The sequence below is a fragment of the Rissa tridactyla genome, chromosome 2 (genome assembly GCF_028500815.1).
Source record: "Rissa tridactyla isolate bRisTri1 chromosome 2, bRisTri1.patW.cur.20221130, whole genome shotgun sequence".
NCBI lineage: Eukaryota > Metazoa > Chordata > Aves > Charadriiformes > Laridae > Rissa > Rissa tridactyla.
Genome location: NC_071467.1, coordinates 10,710,705 through 10,730,590, shown reverse-complemented (window position 1 = coordinate 10,730,590; position 19,886 = coordinate 10,710,705). Strand labels below are relative to the sequence as shown.

At 37.1% G+C, this 19,886-nt stretch overlaps 1 protein-coding gene across 4 annotated transcripts in view; it reads right to left on the bottom strand.

The window, feature by feature from the left end:
* Positions 1 to 19,886, bottom strand: part of ASAP1 (ArfGAP with SH3 domain, ankyrin repeat and PH domain 1) — a 162,605-nt gene that overhangs the window by 44,736 nt on the left and 97,983 nt on the right. For all 4 annotated transcript variants that reach the window (XM_054189847.1, XM_054189850.1, XM_054189848.1 and 1 more), the window contains 7 exons: positions 19,516 to 19,591; positions 18,666 to 18,752; positions 12,129 to 12,229; positions 11,640 to 11,709; positions 8,160 to 8,247; positions 7,074 to 7,122; positions 386 to 549 (listed from right to left, as the gene is read on the bottom strand). In XM_054189847.1, coding sequence (XP_054045822.1) covers positions 386 to 549; positions 7,074 to 7,122; positions 8,160 to 8,247; positions 11,640 to 11,709; positions 12,129 to 12,229; positions 18,666 to 18,752; positions 19,516 to 19,591 — 635 coding nt within the window. The remainder of the gene's footprint in view (positions 1 to 385; positions 550 to 7,073; positions 7,123 to 8,159; positions 8,248 to 11,639; positions 11,710 to 12,128; positions 12,230 to 18,665; positions 18,753 to 19,515; positions 19,592 to 19,886) is intronic.

Sequence of the window (19,886 nt, the reverse complement as noted above, 5' to 3'; positions counted from 1 at the left end):
AAAACCTCAGAATAAGATCCTGGCCAGGTCAATTTTTCCACAACCATTGTCTAAGCATTACTCACTTCTACTTAGTAGCATGCACAGGATCAGTGATGCCAAGCAACTTCCATTCAAGTGCAACAAGCATCTAGAGACAGTGCAACAAGAACAGTTCAAACTCCAGAGGGGCTTGAACTGCTGGAAGTAAGCACAGACAACACACAAAAATATTTTAGTGAATTAAATGGAACTAACGTATGAAAGTCACATTTGTTCTTTTAAAAACAGGTTGAAGACTGACCAACACATCACTTAGAAAATTAGTTTGCACTCTACAAACAATGCTTTAAAGATATTACTTTGCTCCCAACAAGAAGTTGATGACATGAACAAATTGAGATACCTGGTGAGCCACAATCACAACAGACTTCATTTCCGGGTAATCTCTGTATGTCATCAATAATGGCTTTTGTCAGATCCTCTAAACTGTTCTCCCCTGTGCTCTGCTCTCCACGGAATGCCATATTTAATGCTTCTTCTTTGCTGTTAGTCAATACTGATATCCATCTAGCACAAGATAAAGACCTTCATGAAGATCTGCATTTGCAAATACAAGTTAATCTATAAACCGTAGAAAGCTTGCCAGGAACAAAATATTAGTGGGAATACAGGGAATATTGTGGGAGAGACTGAGGGGGGAAAACACGAGAGACAGAAAGGAAAGAATTGAGAAACGGAAAGTAAGAATGAGAAAAGACAAAGAGAAAAAAGTTTTAATTCTAATGTCCCTTTGGTGAAACAATTTTAAAGTCAAAGCAGTAGAGTTTTCCAGTTCCTCAAAAAAGCAAAAGCTGTGGAAGAGAAAGGGTGCAATTAAGCTCCTGTAAATTTAACTGCTTTAAAAGTAGGTGCCCAAGATCTTCCTGAAGTCTGTCCCATTATTACAGGAGAAAATTATAACAACTACTTTCTCCAATGTGCATATCACTCTTCATAGAAGAGACAGGAAGCACATTTTTGAGTGTGTTGAGGTCTAGTTGCCTTTCAAAATGCAGGTCTCGGTGCACTAATCAGACTGTAACATCCAAATTAATGAAAATTGCCATGGCAACAAATGGGAAAAGGAAGAGAAGATGACAGGAGAGTAACAATATTGATAGCCAACATAAAAATTTAAGAGCAAATGTTGACTGCAACAAATCAAGACTCTAATGATATTTCAGGCACTAGTTCCTCTTCCTCCCCCCTCCCCCAACTCTGCAAGTTTTTGTTTACACAGTAATGTTTTAATTAAAAACAAACAAAAAACCCCTCTCAGTGGCTGCTGCCCTACAGGTGGAAGCGAAGAGGGGAAAGCGGTTCTACTAAGGACAGGCATATTGCAGATGCAGTGTTGCCTAACTTACAAACACAGCAAGCTGAAAAAAAACTAATCCTCCCAGCTCTAGTGACTTTAGATGTTTTTAGATCTACTGCAAATACATGTTTTTTTATGTAGAAATATCTTAAATTTGCGGTGTCCTCAATCCATTTCCCATTTACAGCATTACAATTGTCTGCAGTCAACAATCTTCTGAAACGTGCTAAAATGGCTACGGTCATCTAAGCAAACTAATAGAACTTCAGATTGAAATTCACCATTTCTCACTGGAATAATATTGCAAAGATAAACTTTAAAGGACGTCAGAGGGAAAATGATGTATATAGTCTGGCAATACAGATTCAGAGCCTGAATTGGTACATGGGAACTGTACATTATTCATACATCTATTCATACACGTATTTTTTTAAATTTTTATGGGCACAGAATAATTTGAGAACTTACAAAAATAACTTAAAAGAAGTTAAAAAATTATTGAAAAAATCAACTTTAAAAATGAAAGAGAAATTGAAAGATCTGAAAACAAATCTGCTCCGTAGTTTACATGCTGAAAGCAATATATTTACATTAATATCTCCCTCTAGTTAGAGGATACAATATAAGAACCCACACTAGATGGCATTCTTCTGCAATTTTTCTGATGAAATCCAATGTTATTAAAAAAAAATAAGTGGTGGCAGTGTATTGCTTCTAATATTATAGTAATGTTGTGTTAAACGCTCAGACTAAAATAATCTCAGACAGACAACATTTATTCTGACATTTGTTGACAATTTCTTTCAGGGTTACAATTTGATTAGTTTGTTAAAAAGGCAGAATTTGAATAAAACTCAACTATGCAGTAACAATTAAAAAAAATTATTAGATGCACTTAAAATAAACATGACATGACTGAGCCAGCTGTTAGTTTGATACAGATTTCCATATTATAAGTTTATAAACTGTAAGAGCAGAAATTTATTTGGATTGTGTTTCCTCAGCTAGAGGGAACCCACTGTCCAAGGCTGCGTGTCACTGGTGTCGCCTGCGAGACAGTCGGAGCGAGAGGCACCACAGCGACGGCTCTTCCCAGACACCAGCACCGAGGGCCATTTATCACAAGCGCAATAACAGACACAGTCTTAATGACTGGTGCTATTTATACAAGAAGTCCCCAGCAGGTCACCAGACCTTCCTCGCATGCTGCACGCTCAGAAATAAGCAAGTCAAATCAGTAAATATGGTATATTAACGCAGTGTCAACAGTTTATAAAAACTGTCTTATGACTGCTGTTCTTCCCTTTTTTCCTGATCTGCACTAGTCTTTTTTTTCCTTCCTTTTTTTTTTTTAATATATATTTATTTCACAATACCACCAGTGTCAAGCTAACTAGTCAAAAAGCTTCTAGTAATACTTTGCAGTGTTCTTTCAAATAATGTAAAAATTACTTAAGTCTTAGAGAATTGCTTTGTCTTCCGTCTAATACAACGAGACAGGCTGTCCAGTCTTCCACTACACTTTTTTTTTTTTTTTTTTTTTTGGATCTTGGCAGTTTCGAATGACCCTTTAAGGGATTTTGTTTGCTGGAGATTCCCAGTTTTGAAGAAATGACACTAAAAAAAAATCTGGCATCATGGGTGACTTCTGGATCCAATGAAGGAAGCAGAAGTATTCATTAATCTTGGGTGGACCAGACTCTCACTCAGATTCCTCTTATTTTTCTTCAGTATGTCTAAGCCAATAAAAGCCTCCTCCCCAAAAATAACAACCAGTCTAATAGCGGTTTTTCCTATTTTTCAATAAAAATTATCTCTGTCTTTTCTGACAATTGCTATTGCAACATTGTTGTTACCAGGTAAATGCATAAATAGAACAAGAATAGTGACATATTTTTCAAATATTCTGAAACAACTTTTTTATACGGAAGAAGCAACAGAGAGCATCAAGACCTTCCAGATCAGTCTTCCAAAATTAAAAAATGCCTGAAGACTGCTGCTGAACACTAGACTGAAGTTAGATGCGTGTGTCTTCAAAGCAAAATTTCTCAATCTAGCTTTGTTTATAATCCAGGCATTTCCTACAGAAGTGGATATACTTTTGACCTTCAAAAAGAGGGTAGAAAAAGGTCATGTTTGGAGTATGTTCGGCCCCATCCACAATTATCAAAAAGTAGAAAGCACCTATTCTCATATATGCTAGAAAAATAAATCTGGTTATTTTAGAGATCTGAGGTTACATTTCTTATGATAGACACATAAAGATATCTATAACCTCCCCCTGACCCCTGCACACACTGCACTTTATCTACTAGAGAAACTAATAATCCACTGAGAATTTTAAGGACAGTCAAGCAGTAATTAAAGGTCACAGACAGCTGGCTAGATAAAAATCAAGAAATGCACTGGACTAAAGGAAATGTTTGAGGGGAAGCACTAACAAACCTGTAACAGAATGTAGGCTTCAGTGATTTGTATTTTAAACCATCTGCTTTTAAGTTATTTTTATTTTTAAGTAGTTTGAGGAGCTATTTATGGAAGGAGTTTAAAATGATCACTAGGAAAATGTATGCAAGGTCAATTAAACTAGAGTGTACAGAAATGCATCTTGCTTTATTCTCTATTTAGATGTGATTAGAGAAGGGCCACGAGGATGATCAGAGGGCTGGAGCACCTCTCCTATGAGGACAGACTGAGAGAGTTGAGGTCGTTCAGTCTGGAGAAAAGAAGGCTCCGAGGAGACCTTATAGTGGCCTACCAGTACCTTAAGGGGGCCTACAAGAAAGCTGGTGAGGGACTTTTTAGGATGTCAGGTAATGGTAGGACTAGAGGGAATGGATTAAAACTAGAGATGGGACGATTCAGACTGGACATCAGAAAGAAGTTCTTCACCATGAGGGTGGTGAGACACTGGAACAGGTTGCCCAGAGAAGTGGTGGAAGCCCCATCCCTGGAAGTTTTTAAGGCCAGGCTGGATGGGGCTCTGAGCAACCTGATCTAGTGGGAGATGTCCCTGCCCATGGCAGGGGGGTTGGAACTAGATGATTTTTAAGGTCCCTTCCAACCCTAACAATTCTATGATTCTGAAAGAAAAGTGATTTGAAAATCTATTTATGCATTTATTTTTCAATTGGTACACAATGAAAAAAAAAGACAGAACAGAGGCAGCACTAAAATGGTGGATGACACACAAGGTGGAAAAGAAAGGGTCAAGAGAGAAGCACACATATGTAAGTCAAGTGGAAACTGGAATAAGAGGATGACAACTCTAGCTGAGGAGCTACATCATGTAGTTCCTGCTGAATGCTCTTAAATCAACAAGGTTGTAAGTCAAAGGGTGCTGTTCACAAGACACCTTAGATAATAAGGCTGCTTAGGACCTACTCAGTGGCTGCACAAGAAAAACAGAACATTTGGTTATATTGTAGCTTTTCATCAACATATTAAGTCATTCTGGTTGATAAACTTAACTAAAGGTATTACAGAAATTGTCCTAAGGAAAAAAAGAGACTGTGTGCATCTCAAACTACATACCATTACTTGGGTCACTTAAGTAATTTTCTGAAACGGAACACTTGTCTCGAGCAGCAAGCATTATAATGCCTTTTTTGTTGGTTGCTTACAATGCCAATACAGGCAAAATACACTTAGGTTCTCTTAGTTTGTCTGTGTGTATTCCAACACTTGGATGCAACTAAGGTCTCTTTAGCTAAACAAAGCTTTTTAAACTTGCAAAACCAAAAAACTACTACACTCCACTGGTGCGGTCCCACCTCAAGTACGGTCTGCAGTTTTGGGTGCCTCAATATAAGGACAACAAACTATTACAGCGTGTCCAGAGGAGGGAGACCAAGATGGTGAAAGGCCTCGAGGGCAAGACTTAAAAGGAGTGTCTGAGGTCACTTGGCTTGTTCAGCGTGGAGAAGAGAAGGCTGAGGGGTGACCTCATGGCAGCCTACACCTTCCTCAAGGGGGGCAGCGGAGGGGGAGGTGCTGATCTCCTCTCTCTGGTGACCAGCGATAGGACATGAGGGAATGGAATGAATCTGCGTCAGGGCAAGTTCAGATGGGATATTAGAAAAAGGTTCTTCACTGAGGGTGGCTGATCACTGGAACAGCCTCTCCATGGATGTGGTCATGGCACCAAGCCTGTCAGAGTTCAAGAAGCAGCTGGATGACTCTCTAAGTCTTATGGTTTAGTTTTAGATAGTCCTGTGAGGAGCAGGGAGTTGGACTCAACGATCCTTATGGGTCCCTTCCATCTTGAGATATTCTATGATTCTGTATTCCAGTACAAGTCATTTTCTCAGCCGCTAGACTTTAAAGTGATAAAGCAGACTTCAGTGGCAAACAAATAGGAATTACGCTTGTAATGGGAAACAAGATCAGCCTGGAATTTCAAATCAGTCCAACAGGCAGGCTGATAAATCAAATTTATTGACCTGCCAATACGAAGAAGTATGTTAATAATGTATTCTCTCCCTACCTTCCTCATGCATTAAGGCAAAAAAAACCCAACAAAACATCACCTTTTAAACCAACAAATATCGTAAAAACTAATTTATGGCAGAGACACAAAAACTTATGACTCATCAAGCACATTACTGATCAGAAATAACAGTTTTTTCTTCTTGATTGAGAAAATTACTGAAATAATTACGTTCCAGAATGAATACAATAAGCATGACTAGCAAGTCAGCTTTGCCCTCTAAGGGCCAACATTAAGCTGTGGGAGACTCTGGAAGGCAATAGCTGCATGACAAGGAATTCTCCAGCCTTCTCATTTCACCCATGCCTCCCAATGTGGAGCTGTCAATGCCGTTGCCTCCCAACACCACCAAACAACTAAAAATACCCTACAAACATTCCCTGTACCTTTAAACTACACATGGAGCAACACAGTCTTCCATTAGAACACAGACATGTAACAAAAGAGCACAACGGTCCTGAAGAATGAGGCACCCTGGAAGGATCAGGGTTGCTGCCCTCTTCATTAGCAACTTTATTCTTAAAATTGTCAGGTGATGAGCACTGGATTGCACAATACGTGTTTGATGACACCAAGAACAACATTCAGGAGGAAAAAGAGAGGTACATGGTTCTCAGGACAAGAAGTAGTTCTTGACATTGCAGGAGGAAAGATTGTTTTAAAGGAAATTATCTGGTTGGAAACATGGGAAGTAATGAAGCAAGTTACGGGATTTTGAAGTGCACAAATCTGAGAGATATGCTTTGCTGTTTGTTTCTAGGCCTACAGTAGAAAAGATGTATTACCTGTAAATAGTTTCTGTGTGTTATATTGAGATCTTTTATCTATTTATTATTTTTAGCTTAAAGGAAAAGGTAGGATCAGGAGGAAAAGAAGTAACTACAAAAGAGGGTTGACATAGAAGAGCTAAGAAGAATTTAAAAACATTTCATTTGAACCCTCATAACCTGATCTACTATATCATGCCAAGCAACTGCACACGAACCATGGGCAGCAGGGCACACAATCTAAATGGGGTTTTGGTTGGTTGGGCTGGGATTTTTGTTTTGTTTTTAATGTTACAAGGTTTTCAAAGAGCCCTGGGATGTGACAGAAAATAGTCTACATCTAGAGATTCACAACTGCAAAAAAAATGGACAGTAGGTACTACTTCTGCATTAACTGAGAAAACTGTTTCCATTGTTACGTGTGATTTTTATCACCACTATTGGCAAAATAAACTTGAAAAAATGTAAACATTCTTACGCTACGTATTCCTGTTCATCTTCTGCTTGAAAGTGGTATGTTCTGTTATCTGAAATAAATAAATACATCTTTTCATTTGGCACATCATAAATTTTAAAATATCAATATATTTGTTACTAAAACCTATTTGACAACTAAAGCTTTTAAGAACAATTGCTTTTAGCCAGCAACATTAATACTTTATTCATAGCTATAGAAAAAAATTCTAAAAAACCAGACAAAGATGAAATTGTGAATTTTGATTTACATCAAATGTCTGTATTTCAAAAGCTGTATGTTTAGGAACATTAAAGAAAAATAAGCATATAAATGAAATGTTGCCCTTTTGAAGTTAAATCTGAAACATAAGTAGCGGAAAAGGGCAAAATAAATTTGTTCCTATTATACACTTTTCCCTCCATTTGGGTTAAGAAACTTCTTTTTACTAACAAATGGATGAGATACAAACTGGGTGTTATCTGTCACATTCAAAGGTTTCATAGACTGTCCTTGTAAATACAGAATATTGGAAATGTTTGTTGTTTAATTCTATATATGTAAACACTGAACACAGTAAGTTGGCTCATAGACTTCAAAAGTGGTTTTAAAAATCAGACTGGATACAAATACCTGCCATACAAGACCAAAATGGAAAGAAGGGAAATCTCAGAAGCTTTAATGCTGAGAAAACAAGTCACATTCAGCCCCCCCCAAATAGCACTCAAAAAGCAGAACAAACACCGAAGGAAAAACAAGATAAGTCTAAAGGTGTTTTTCATTTGCTGGTGATATCCTGTATCAGCTTATGCATGTTCCACTAAGCTGGTAAACATCTCTCTGAACTTAGAACAGCACATATGCTGCATTTCATGGTTTGTCACAAATGAACAGTATTTATGTCACACACACACAAAAAAAAAAGGTTCTAAATTCATTTGTCTGATAACCTCTCGTCAAAACTAGAGTTCTGAACACGCATGAGGTGCTGCATGTATCTGGCTATAGATCTGCATTTTGAACTGTAGCCTCATTTTTACTCAAAGTATCCTGTAATGACATTTTTAGAAATCACACATAATGCACGACGGTACTGAAGTTGCTACATACGTGATATTAGATCAAAAGACTTCTTATCTTCAGCATTTGGCTTCACCTGGCAGGTCAGTAAATTCAGTTTAGCTGGTTGCCTGTTGGACTAAAAAGAAAATTTATTTTACTTTAAAAATGTCTTGATTTAGGATTATTTTTCCTTTTTGGGGAGTGGGCACATATGATGTTAACTTAAAGTGGGGACATGCATACATGTACACCTTCAAAATGCTTGAGACCAGCATGACTTTGATTTGGTCTGTCAGAATGGACAGATTGCTAAATCTAAACTAAATTTAAACAAAATTAAAATTTTCACGGCAAGCCTTCCTGACTATTTGAAAGGAAATAAAGGAACAAACCTTAATTTAGAATATGCTAATACTGAAGTTTTTTTTGCTGTATTTCATAAGCAAAGGTAAATCTATTATGCAATTTTTCATTACAGCATGCCCATATTCCGATTCTCCTCCCATTTTAAATAAATGAAAGATATAACGCTAAAAATTTAAAAGTGAATTGGGAAGCTGGAGATCTGGAGTTTCAGAACTTCTACATCTACTAATATTCTCTGCTGTAATTAGGTTACTTAAGACGGTAACAGGAAAGATGGGGACAAACTTTATAGCAGGGCCTGCTGCGATAGGACAAGGAGTAACGGCTTTACACTGAAAGAGGGTAGATTTAGATTAGATATAGATACATTAGTTTTTTACAAGGAGGGTGGTTAAACACTGGTCCAGGTTGTCCAGAGAGGTAGTAGATGCCCCATCCCTGGAAACATTCAAGGCCAGGTTGGACGGGGTCTGAGCAACCTGATCTAGTGGAAGATGTCCCTGCTCATTGCAGGGAAGTGGGACTAGATGCCCTTTAAAGGTCCCTTCCAACCTAAACTATTCTATGTTGATTTGATGATAACTAAGTACACCTTTAAAGTATTTTGGGGTTTATACATGTTTATCAGAAACTAGAGATACTGAATTAAAGTTAGGATATCTGGCAGGTATAAACCGAACTTGAGATGTCAGTTATCAGTAAATCACAGAATGGTTCAGGTTGGAAGGGACCCTAAAGATCACCTAGTTCCAACCCCCCTGCCATGGGCAGGGACACCTCCCACTAGACCAGGCAGCTCAAAGCCCCATCCAGCCTGGCCTTGAACACCCCCAGGGATGGGGCATCCACAACTTCCCTGGGCAACCTGTGCCAGTGCCTCACCATCCTCACAGTAAAGAATTTCTTCCTGATATCCAATCTAAATCTACCCTCTCTCAACTTGAGGCCATTACCACATGTCCTATCATTACACTCCCTGATAGAGAGTCCCTCCCCATCCTTCCTCTAGGCCCCTTTTTAGGTACTGGAAGGCTGCTGTGAGGTCTCCTCGGAGCCTTCTCTTCTCCAGGCTGAACAACCTCAACTCTCTCAGCCTGTCCTCACAGGAGAGGTGCTCCAGCCCTCTGATCATCTTCGTGGCCCTCCGCTGGACCCGCTCCAACTGGTCCATGCCCTTCCTGTTCTGAGGGCTCCACAGCTGGATGCAGTACTCCAGGTGGGGTCTCACCCAAGCAGAGAAGAGGGGCAGAATCACCTCCCTCGATCTGCTGGCCACGCTTCTTTTAATGCAGCCCAGGATGCGGTTGGGTCTCCGGGCTGCAAGCGCACATTGCCTGCTCATGTTGAGTTTTTCGTCCACCAGCACCCTCAAGTCCTTCTCCTAATACTTCTTAACCAAGTTTTGGAAGTTGCTTGTGTTACAATCAAAATAACGCAAAACCAGAAAAAAAAAATTTTCAGAAGCATTTCCCACATTGTGAAATGTTTGTCAGAACAAGCTTATAAACATGATATTTTTAACACTTAAGGAGCAACCCCTTGAAGGAGTAAATATGCGATTGGAGTCTCAGTTTTCAAAGTTTAGTGTCAAACACACTGTCATGATCTGAGCTTTTCATCATTGAAAACAAGAAAATTACTTTCCCCTCGGCACTGCAACAGAAAAGAGCAAACAGATTGCTTTTACACAGCTATATACAAGAAAAGGAAAACTACAATCGATAGTGTAATCAAAAGAATTCTAAATTGGCAAATCCTGAGCTTGACAATACATGATTTTTTTTTTATTATTTTTTTAAAAGAAATTGTGATAACTGAACCATTACTAGCCTAGGTATTACTAACTAATCGTAAGTAGTTTGAGTAAGTGAATCCTCAAAGGAGGTGAGGATATCTTCCTAGCCATTAAAAAGAACCAACCTCCAGTACAAAATGTAGTAACTTACCTTTAATTTGTTTAAGTCAGGTAGTTAATTTTAGACACTGATACTCATGGCCATCAGTGGAATTTGGGGCGAGGGGGAAAGAAGGGTGATGAAATGGGACTATCTCTTTTACCAAGAGTAATAGGAGTTACTCTTCTTGACAACAAGGTTGTGTTGTGCTGCCACAAGACAGTGTTAGGACTGGCTCCACCATGATGATATGCTGCTTCCTCATGATTTTGCATTCCCAGGAAGATACTTCAGACATATGCCTGATTCCCAGAACACAGTATGTTCAAAACTTCCCAAAATGTCACACCTTTAGTTGAAAGTACTCAAAATATTAACACACTCACTCATCTGTCAGGCGCTATCAATAACATCTAATATCAAACACTTCCTGAGTTTCCAAATTACATGCTTCACTGATATACCATGACAACGCTTATGAGCAAACCCATTTGAAGCATTCATTGAAAAGTCTGTTCAATATATTTGACATTTTCTTATCAAACTACTGGTAAATACATTTAAGTATTAAATCAACTGCCATAAGCTATAGCAGTGGGAAAAAAAATGAAGAAAAATTTTAGAAGGCTAAAGAAGGATTCACTTCATACAGACCACAAGAAGTTTTGAAAATAATTTCCAACCAGCTTTTATTCTGATTTTCTTACTCTGATTAGTTGAACGATTTTAAGTTTTTTACAAAATGAATATTTTAAATAGTTAACACCCCATGTAGGAATAAAACATCTGTAATACAGACATCTATGTATAAGCCAGTCTTCCAGTAGTGTCAACAGCCAGAATTTGAGTTTATAACAAGATAGTTGACCAAATCTACCCAGACTCCTTTGACTACGTTGACCAGCTCTCCAGGGGCTGAGCGAGGAGCCTACAGGATCTTGCTCTGATGCAGACAGCTACACTGTAGACCCTTCATTCTATTCAGATGAATCACACTCCACATCCCAAAGGTACGGTAAGAACATTTAACCTGAAGCCCTGTTCCCACTAGTGGTCAGCAGCAAGCAACTAGGAAAAATTTTAACAGAGCAACAAGTATAGTGTTATTGCCAGAAGTCAGTCTCCAACTTCTGATAATCCACAGAACTTCAACAGTCAGAAGCAGAATTGTCATCTTTTTTGTAATAGTGGATTAACACCAACAGATTCACCGGGAAAGGATAATGTTAAATTGTTACTTTAATAAAAAGGTATAAAAATAACTTACCGTTGCATGTGATATGGTAAGAATTCCATTTTTAACAGTGCACTTTCTTCTTTGCCATACTTTCCTTAACCTACAGAAGAACATCAACAACAAAAAATTCAGTAACTAGACATGATTTCAAAATACGTTAATCCCATTAACATTTTGAGAAGATTAGCCTTGAGAAACAAACAGATGCAGACAAAACTTTATTAAAGGCCTCACCAAAAGTAACTTGAAGACTTATGACAGGTCTTAATCACCTTTTAGAGACTTATAAAGATAATAGCTGTCTTTTTAATATGCTTTTTAATAGAACGTGTGATGCTTTTTATATTTACTAAATTAAATTCAGACCTGTGTTCAGATTTGAACCGTGAAAATTCCTCATTACTTGTGGCACATGCATTAGGAGAATGTGCCTTACCCACTCACAGTACAAAACAATAAAAATCAGTGCATGAACAGAGTAACATTTCTCCCTATGTATTATGTGCTCTAAGAACATACCCATCACTCTTCTTTAAAAGATAACCTTTCTTCTCACTGCCATATTCCTTATTCCCCTGAAGCTGATGCATGCTATATCCTCCTTGCCTGCTCTGTGAATCCTGAAAAAGGGGGAAACACCATTAACGTTTCCTGACATGCACAGAAAGTTTTCCTAGCCCTTAAGCCTATTTAACTTTATTTCTCTTCTCTACCACAACTTCACAAATTAATAAAGATTAAAAAAAAAAGAGATCTCCTAATGCATGTTTTACATCCATAGGAGAGCTTGCTTTTACATCACGTGATCTTGAACTAACTGCGTGTTCAAGACTGAATTACTTTGTTAGGTGTTTGAAGTATAGTATGGATGCAAATATAATCACAAAATAATGACTTTTAAAAATATAGAAAATTAATACTGAATAATCTTAGAATCAGAGATTAAAATCTAAGATAAAATCTCAAAAAGAAAAAAACCCAGAATATAGCATGCACATATACAGAAATAGAGATATATAAACAAACAAAACCAAATGCTATTAATCACTATTTTTTTTATCCAATTTAAAATATGTATACAATTGATGAGTTTTAGTGAATGAAGTCAACTGAAATAACTTTTGGCCTGATCTAGTGAAACAATTAAGTGAAATGGATTAACTTTTTATAAGCACATCAGAAAAAAAAAATCCCCAAAAGTTCATTAAAACATTGACTTACTCTCCTAGACTTCGATCACGAAAGGCAAAAGCAACAGAGGAAAGAGAAAGCAAATAATTTAAAACAAGAATTATTATTTTATTTAAAAAACATGCTCCTTGAACACAAATTTTATAACTCCCATGTCTAGCAAACAATTTTCTAACAACACTGCTAGAAAGAAGGCAGAAATTACTTTTTAGGCACACTTGTGCTTTTTCTCATCAAGTAACAAAACATCATAACAAAATTCTGTGCAACGTTGCATATATGACAGTGGCTTCAGAAAAGCAACTAAGATGACTACAGGATCAGATTTTACTTCATGTCTTCCAGTTTATATTACATTTAAATTACCTAAAATGATACCAAACTGGAGCTAATTCTGAATTTTCATTGAAAAAGATCAGGCCCAAAGTTAACTTTTATTTTTTGCAAATCTATATAAAAAGGTATAATTAAGGACACATTGATAACAGTTTTAAATGTAGCTGTGAAACAATTTTCTCCAAAACATCTGACAAAATCCCACCCAAAAAAAAAAAAAAAAACAAACACACAACCCAAAACAAAAGAAGGGGAAGTTCAATTACTCCCTTGGCAATAACGTTTTCTCTACAAAAGCACAGTTTCTTATAATTACCACAATCAATTTATATTGAAGATTATGCCTTCCTATTTTATTCAAGGTTCCTACAACTGGTTTGTTTTTTAGGGTTTGTTTGTTTTTATTTTTTATTTTGTACCAAATTTGTCATAGGATTTTAGAGAGAAGTACTTTGGTAAAACTGGCAGTTGTGGTTAGAAGCAGCACGAAGGCTGCTATGGGCAGTGTGCTGTCAGCAGTACGTGTTTACGTCATCAGAGTAAGCAGTTCATTTGTTATAAGTGAATTTCGAACCCCCATCAGAATTAGGGTCCTATTGCAGTAGCATTGGAAAGAACATAATGAGACAGAAAACCTGTTCCAAAGAGCCTACCAGATGGAGATTTGGGGAAATAAATCGAATTGTAAAGAAACGGTTAAAAAACAGACACAGATTCTAAAGACTAGCTGTATTCAACGTAAAGCCATTAAGTTACACTTGTTCCAAGAATTAATATACAAAAATTGGGAATAGAAGCCTGTATTAAGGGTGTGGTTTCCTTTAAAATTTAAGCTTCTTAATGTATAAATATTTTTCAACATATAAACCAAATACTTTACACAATTAAAATTACACTAGTATCCCTTAAAATACTTTCCCCCACAGCTTTAAACCCTACTCATTTTACAAAATCAGAAAATTCCTGCACAAAGTTACAGAAACTGCCATAACTTGATACCAAGACAGTCCACAGTGGCAAGAGGAGACATTGCGTGTACCAGAGCCACAGCACTTCTGCACAATCCAAGAGTCAAAAATGGTCAAGATGTACTTTTTCAAGAATCAGGTGATTGCAAAGATTACGGTAATAGTTATTTCACCAATGAAAGGACAGGTATGCCAGCAAAACGTGTAAGAGCATTACGGATGTTCATAATGCGAAATGAACACCTTGAATGCATGCAACAGTAAAGCAAGAGTTGCATTATGAGACCTTGGAAGTGTAAGGAACAAGGTTTGCTCATTTAGTAAATTAGTGGGTTTTCCCTGAATGGAAGTATGGGTGCTGAAGGGTAATTTTCCCCATACATATTGTTTTAAATGCAAAAGATCCTAAATGCTTTAATAGATTTAACAGCCACGTAGGAATCTCTTTTGTTATCTGTGACAGCAAGTCAGTCTGAGATGGGTAATGGCAACTCCAAAGAGGTTAAAGGTGGCAGAATTTACAAATTGGACAGGAATCACTAGTTTCAACTTCTTTCTTTTGAACAAAGGGTCAAAGAACCTTAAAACTACACACAACCAGAGCCTCGATTTTATTATTTCAAACTGTTTCCCTGCTGAAGTCATTTTTGGTAAGAATACTTCCGCTTTTTTACAAATCCACCAGAGAAAATCCCATTAATTTCACGTCCAATACTTCATTAATTCATAAATTTTCCAACAGCGAGATTACAATGCACTAATATAAGGGGGAAAATGTATTCTTAATCACAACCAACCAGGCCACCTGGCACAGTAAGAAAGTCCAGCTTTACATAGTTGAAGATTCGGATATACACACTGATGGAGAGCTGACTGGTGAAACTCAGGCCACATGTCTGCAAGCTTCACAGTCACTTATCTAATGAGTAATGAATGCTGGTATGCTATTTCAGGATTAAAACGCTGAATACCTAAATAACAGAGACATTGTTTTATCAAGCTCCTCAATATCTGCCAGCTTCATTATGCTCTGACTCATGTAATGTAGCAGAATCACGAGTGAAAGTCCTCACGCTGATTTTGAGAGAGACACTTGAACATCAATGTGATCAAATGATTATTTTATCCGGAACAGTGGATACTTTCACTCCAGCAGATCTCGTTCTCCCTTGATTTGCCTGAATATCTGAGAATCACAATACTGTTTCTTTTTCTTTTAAGACACAAGTTCAGTTGTCTTCAAGCCAAACACTTTATTTTTGTATTTGTCATATAACTTTTTACATAGATATCATACATACGCGCAGTTTTTTCAAGAGTCCTAGGATTTGTCTACACTATCATTAAAGTCAGAAAAGTCACATAATTTATTTTGCTGACGACTGTGAAGCTACTTTATTACAACATTTATCTAAGTTTCAGAATTTGATTTGTTTAATTTTTACATTTCAAATGAGGTTGCTTTCCACTGAAACCGAATACATTTTACCATTCACCCAGGAAAAAGGTAACCAAAAACCTAAATGCTATATTTCATTTGTTTATTCCACCTCATAATACTCTGTGAGCAACTTTTGAAAGCTGATTTGTACTATATGCAGCCATGTATGTACAATACACGGCACCGAAGAAGTACAACCCATTTGCCCTACTTTATTTCTGAGATCCAGCTGATTACCAAGTAGCTTGAACTAAAAAACATATGCAGCAGCCAGGGCAGAAGGAGGCATTCTTCTTCCCAGATAATCAGCTTCTGGAGGAAAAAAAAAGTTACCTGAGGAGAGGGCAGGTCTTGTTCCTCATGTGTCAGGAACTGATCCATAAAACACTTCAGAATTTAAAATTATTTCCAAACAGCTCTTGAAATCTAATGTTCTCTGTTCAGCTTTTGGAGGTGAGGATGGAGGACGAGCATGAGTTACCCTCAGAGTGATTTAGATACCGGGGAGATTACAGATGTGACGCATGTATGGGAAGCTCTGCAAGTATTATGGAAGAGATCTAGTAGGTCCATGTGCACATTGGAGATGGAAGGGAAGAAAACACCAAACAGAGCACTGGGAAAGACTGCAGAGTACGAGATAAGGGAAAACCGAGCACCAGAAAGAGCCGGCAGATCTTACAATTAATTGGGATCTATTCAAAGGTGCTGTGTAGTGCTCCTGTCATTTGTGACATCAAACAAAACCTAAAACCCAGGTACAGTGTGTTCTAAGGTTGTGTTGTCCTTCAGAATGATGGGATTAAAGATGCAGGGAGAAGAAAAGCCTTCTGGCCAAGGTTTATTTGCTATATTACACCACCACCACACTGTAAGGAATGACTCATCAATCGTTCCTTATTAATTATGATTCCACCTGAAATAATTTACCAACTTCAAGCCATTTATCTGCATGCCGTAGCCATAATTACAATGTGCTACCTAGCAAATTACACAAAAACCCGTAAATGTACTTACTGGCCCCAGTTACTAAAGTCCTGTTTTTGAAGAAGTTCCAGAAGATTTACACAAAAGTCAAGATCAGTGAGCTTCACACCACATAAGGAAGATTAATGAAAACTACTTTTAGGAGTACATTTAGTATTATATATACTGGAAAACCAGGGCAGCTTTTGTACAGAAAGTTTATGTCTCAAAAATCTCCTGGAGTTCTCTGAAAGAATCAGTAGTAGATAGACGTGAGAAATCAGACTGATACGGTCTACATCGGGAACTTAGTGTTCCTTAGGAAGGGCAAAGAATTACACTGCTACAGGACAAGAGGAAAAGTCCTCAGATGAGCTAGCAAGATAAAAGCAGGAAACATACAGACGAGTTTCACAGAAAGCTGTGCCAGCACACGCGGTGTCTAACAGTAAAACAATCTGGACAAGGGTGAACGGTAATGCCAAAGTTTGCTAGATGGTATTAAATTATTCAGGATACTCAAGAAAGGCTGGCTGCAGAATTTCTCAAGGACCTCACAACAGTGAGTAACTTGACAATAAATGACAGGTGAAGATCAGCATAAACAAATGCAAAGTGATGCAGAGGGGAAAAATAAGATACTGTGAGTTGACTATTAACATTCAGGAACAGGATGATATGGTTATAGCTTTAGAGCTGATTAAACGTTACCGCCTTCTCTTCACTTGTCAAAAAGCAAATCAATGTTAGGACTTACATGGAAAAAAAAAAAAAAGATCAGGAATGATCTAGTGATGCCATCATGAAATCACAAGCACCCCCATCTTGAGTGGGGTATGCAGATCTAAAAGCTTAAAACAAATAGAAGGAAAAAGATTTTTCCACACAACATGTAGCAGTGGTGGGAAAGACACAACTGTAAGAGACGCTGACAGTTTACAGTGCTTCAAAGAGTAACTGCACAAATTCAAAGAGAGGAAATCCATAGGGTGGTGGAGAGACCACAAAGACTAATGGGAGGGTATTCTGGAGACATGTCAGTGTTTATCACCCTGCATTTTACTCTAAACATCCATGATTGATCGCTGTTGGAAACTTGGCCGACTCAGTACATCTGGTTGTAAATTATATTCTTATGTATACTTGATATTAGCACTACTGCCCAATCATACATGTGGATGATCACACATATGCAGCAGAATGGCATCTGTCTAGTCTTTAGTTATAATAATAATTCATATTTAGTAATAAGTATTTAATAAACAAGAGTAAACTGAACAGAGGGCAAGTGATCTTTTCCTAAAGAGAAGCCACCCCCTCGCGTCCACCCTCCCCAACTCCCCCAACACGCAGATTCACCATGCGATACTCAGTATTTCTGACTCTTAGGCACTACGGTTTGGAAAAAGTCACAATATTATCTCAAGTAAAAGTTGTAATGTATATTATATCCTATCTCCTAGTTCAAGGAGTATTGAATGGACATCGCATGTTCCCCCTTCTGATACCAGCGCAACTGATAATGTATTTTTCTTTTTAACAGCCCTGTTTCAGCCACTGCTACCCATTTAACATCCAAATTTTCTTCCTTACAATATAGTATTAGCAGAAGGGGTTTGGGAAGGAGAACATCACCACAAAATCCATGTGATTTATCAGATGAATAATAACATGGAAACCATACATAAAGGCAAGCCTACAGTTCTCCTCCTGGCTTACTCAGGATCACCTGGGTCAGGAAAATCCTGAATACAATCTGCTGGAGGATGGCAAGATGAGAAAGAAGCGTGCATCCCAGTCCTTTACATTTTTTCCTGAACGCTCATTCATTATCATTGTCAAGGACAGGACACTGGGCTGGATGAAGCATTTATCTGATCCATTACAACTGTTCTTATAGTACATTAAAAAATTTTAAGATTACCCAAAAAATGAATAATTTCTTTTCATAGATTGTCTGTTTCCATTTTATATAAAAATATTGTTTGTTGATATGTAGGTTGAACTTTCTAAATATTAATATTGGCATAATGTTCGAAGTCTAACTCTTCTGAACCAGTAACTACATAAATTGAACATCAATTAAATCGATTTCTGAATACAGAATTCATAAATTCACAATAGCTCCGAGAATAACATGTCTAAATTATTTACCTCCTTCTGATCAAGCTGCAGAGAAGATTTTATCAAATCACGAAGAGCAGTAAGTTGCTTCTTTTCTTCATCTTGTGTCTGCTTTATCTATGAAAGAGATTGCCATTATGTGCTTTCTGGATGCAACTTTAATTTTTTATGCATTCCAATATACAATTTTAGATGCCCTGAACAACCAGCTCAACATATTCACCTTCTATGCATGTATTACTCGAAAAGCAAGCTAAAATGAATGTACAACTCCGCATGCTCTGTTCTGTTACACTTTTGTGGTTCACTGTATCTAATGCAACCAAATTAGTCTCTGAAATATTAATTAAATAACTCCAATAGGCTTGACAGATGACTTAAGGAATGAAAATACGGTTTAATTTAGCCACAAACTACAAAAGCAAATGGGATTATTGTAATTCTGATTATAGAATACAAAAGCACTTGGGTGACAAGTGAGCTTTGATTCTCGTTATTACTTGCCTTCAACAAACATCACAAGTTAATTAATTTAAAAACTGTGGTTTGGTTTTGAAAAATGAGAGTGGTAGCTAAAATTTGTGCTAATAATGTAATCTGATTCAAAGACTCCCACTTGAAATTAGTTTTATTTTAATGCAAGATTAAATTAGTAGCAGAATGAAAGCTACTTTTCCTAATAACTCTAAAAACAGAATACTAAGTTTAAGATAGTCAAGACGTTTTTCCTCAGTCTATTTATATTCAAAGTTTCAGAGAACACACTTTTCATTTATAAGATAGAAATGAAATATAAACCCTTGTAGTCGTATCTAAAATGTATTCACATAAACAAAATATTTCCATTTTCAGACATTAAACTACTTGTACATAAACTTACATTATATAAGTCAGCAGCCAACTTTTCAATATATTGTTTAAGTTTATCAGCTGTTTTCAAGCCATCTTGGAAGAAACTGTAATGAAAAATACCTGTGATTTATCAGGAATATATATAATTCATAACACAAAGTAGATTGTCTTGTGGAGAAAAACAGCAAAATCAATAAAACATATCCTCCCATGTTCAGAAACAAAAAAAATCAAAACACCCCCAAAAATGCCCCAACAGCAGTTTTAAAGTACGGTATCTTTCAGCAGTGGAGATACACCATTGTGACTTTAACAAATATCAAACTAGAGAAAATATAGCTTAGCTTATTTTTATCACTGTTACTCAACATGTTTCCCCTTAGTAATTTCTGAAATCTT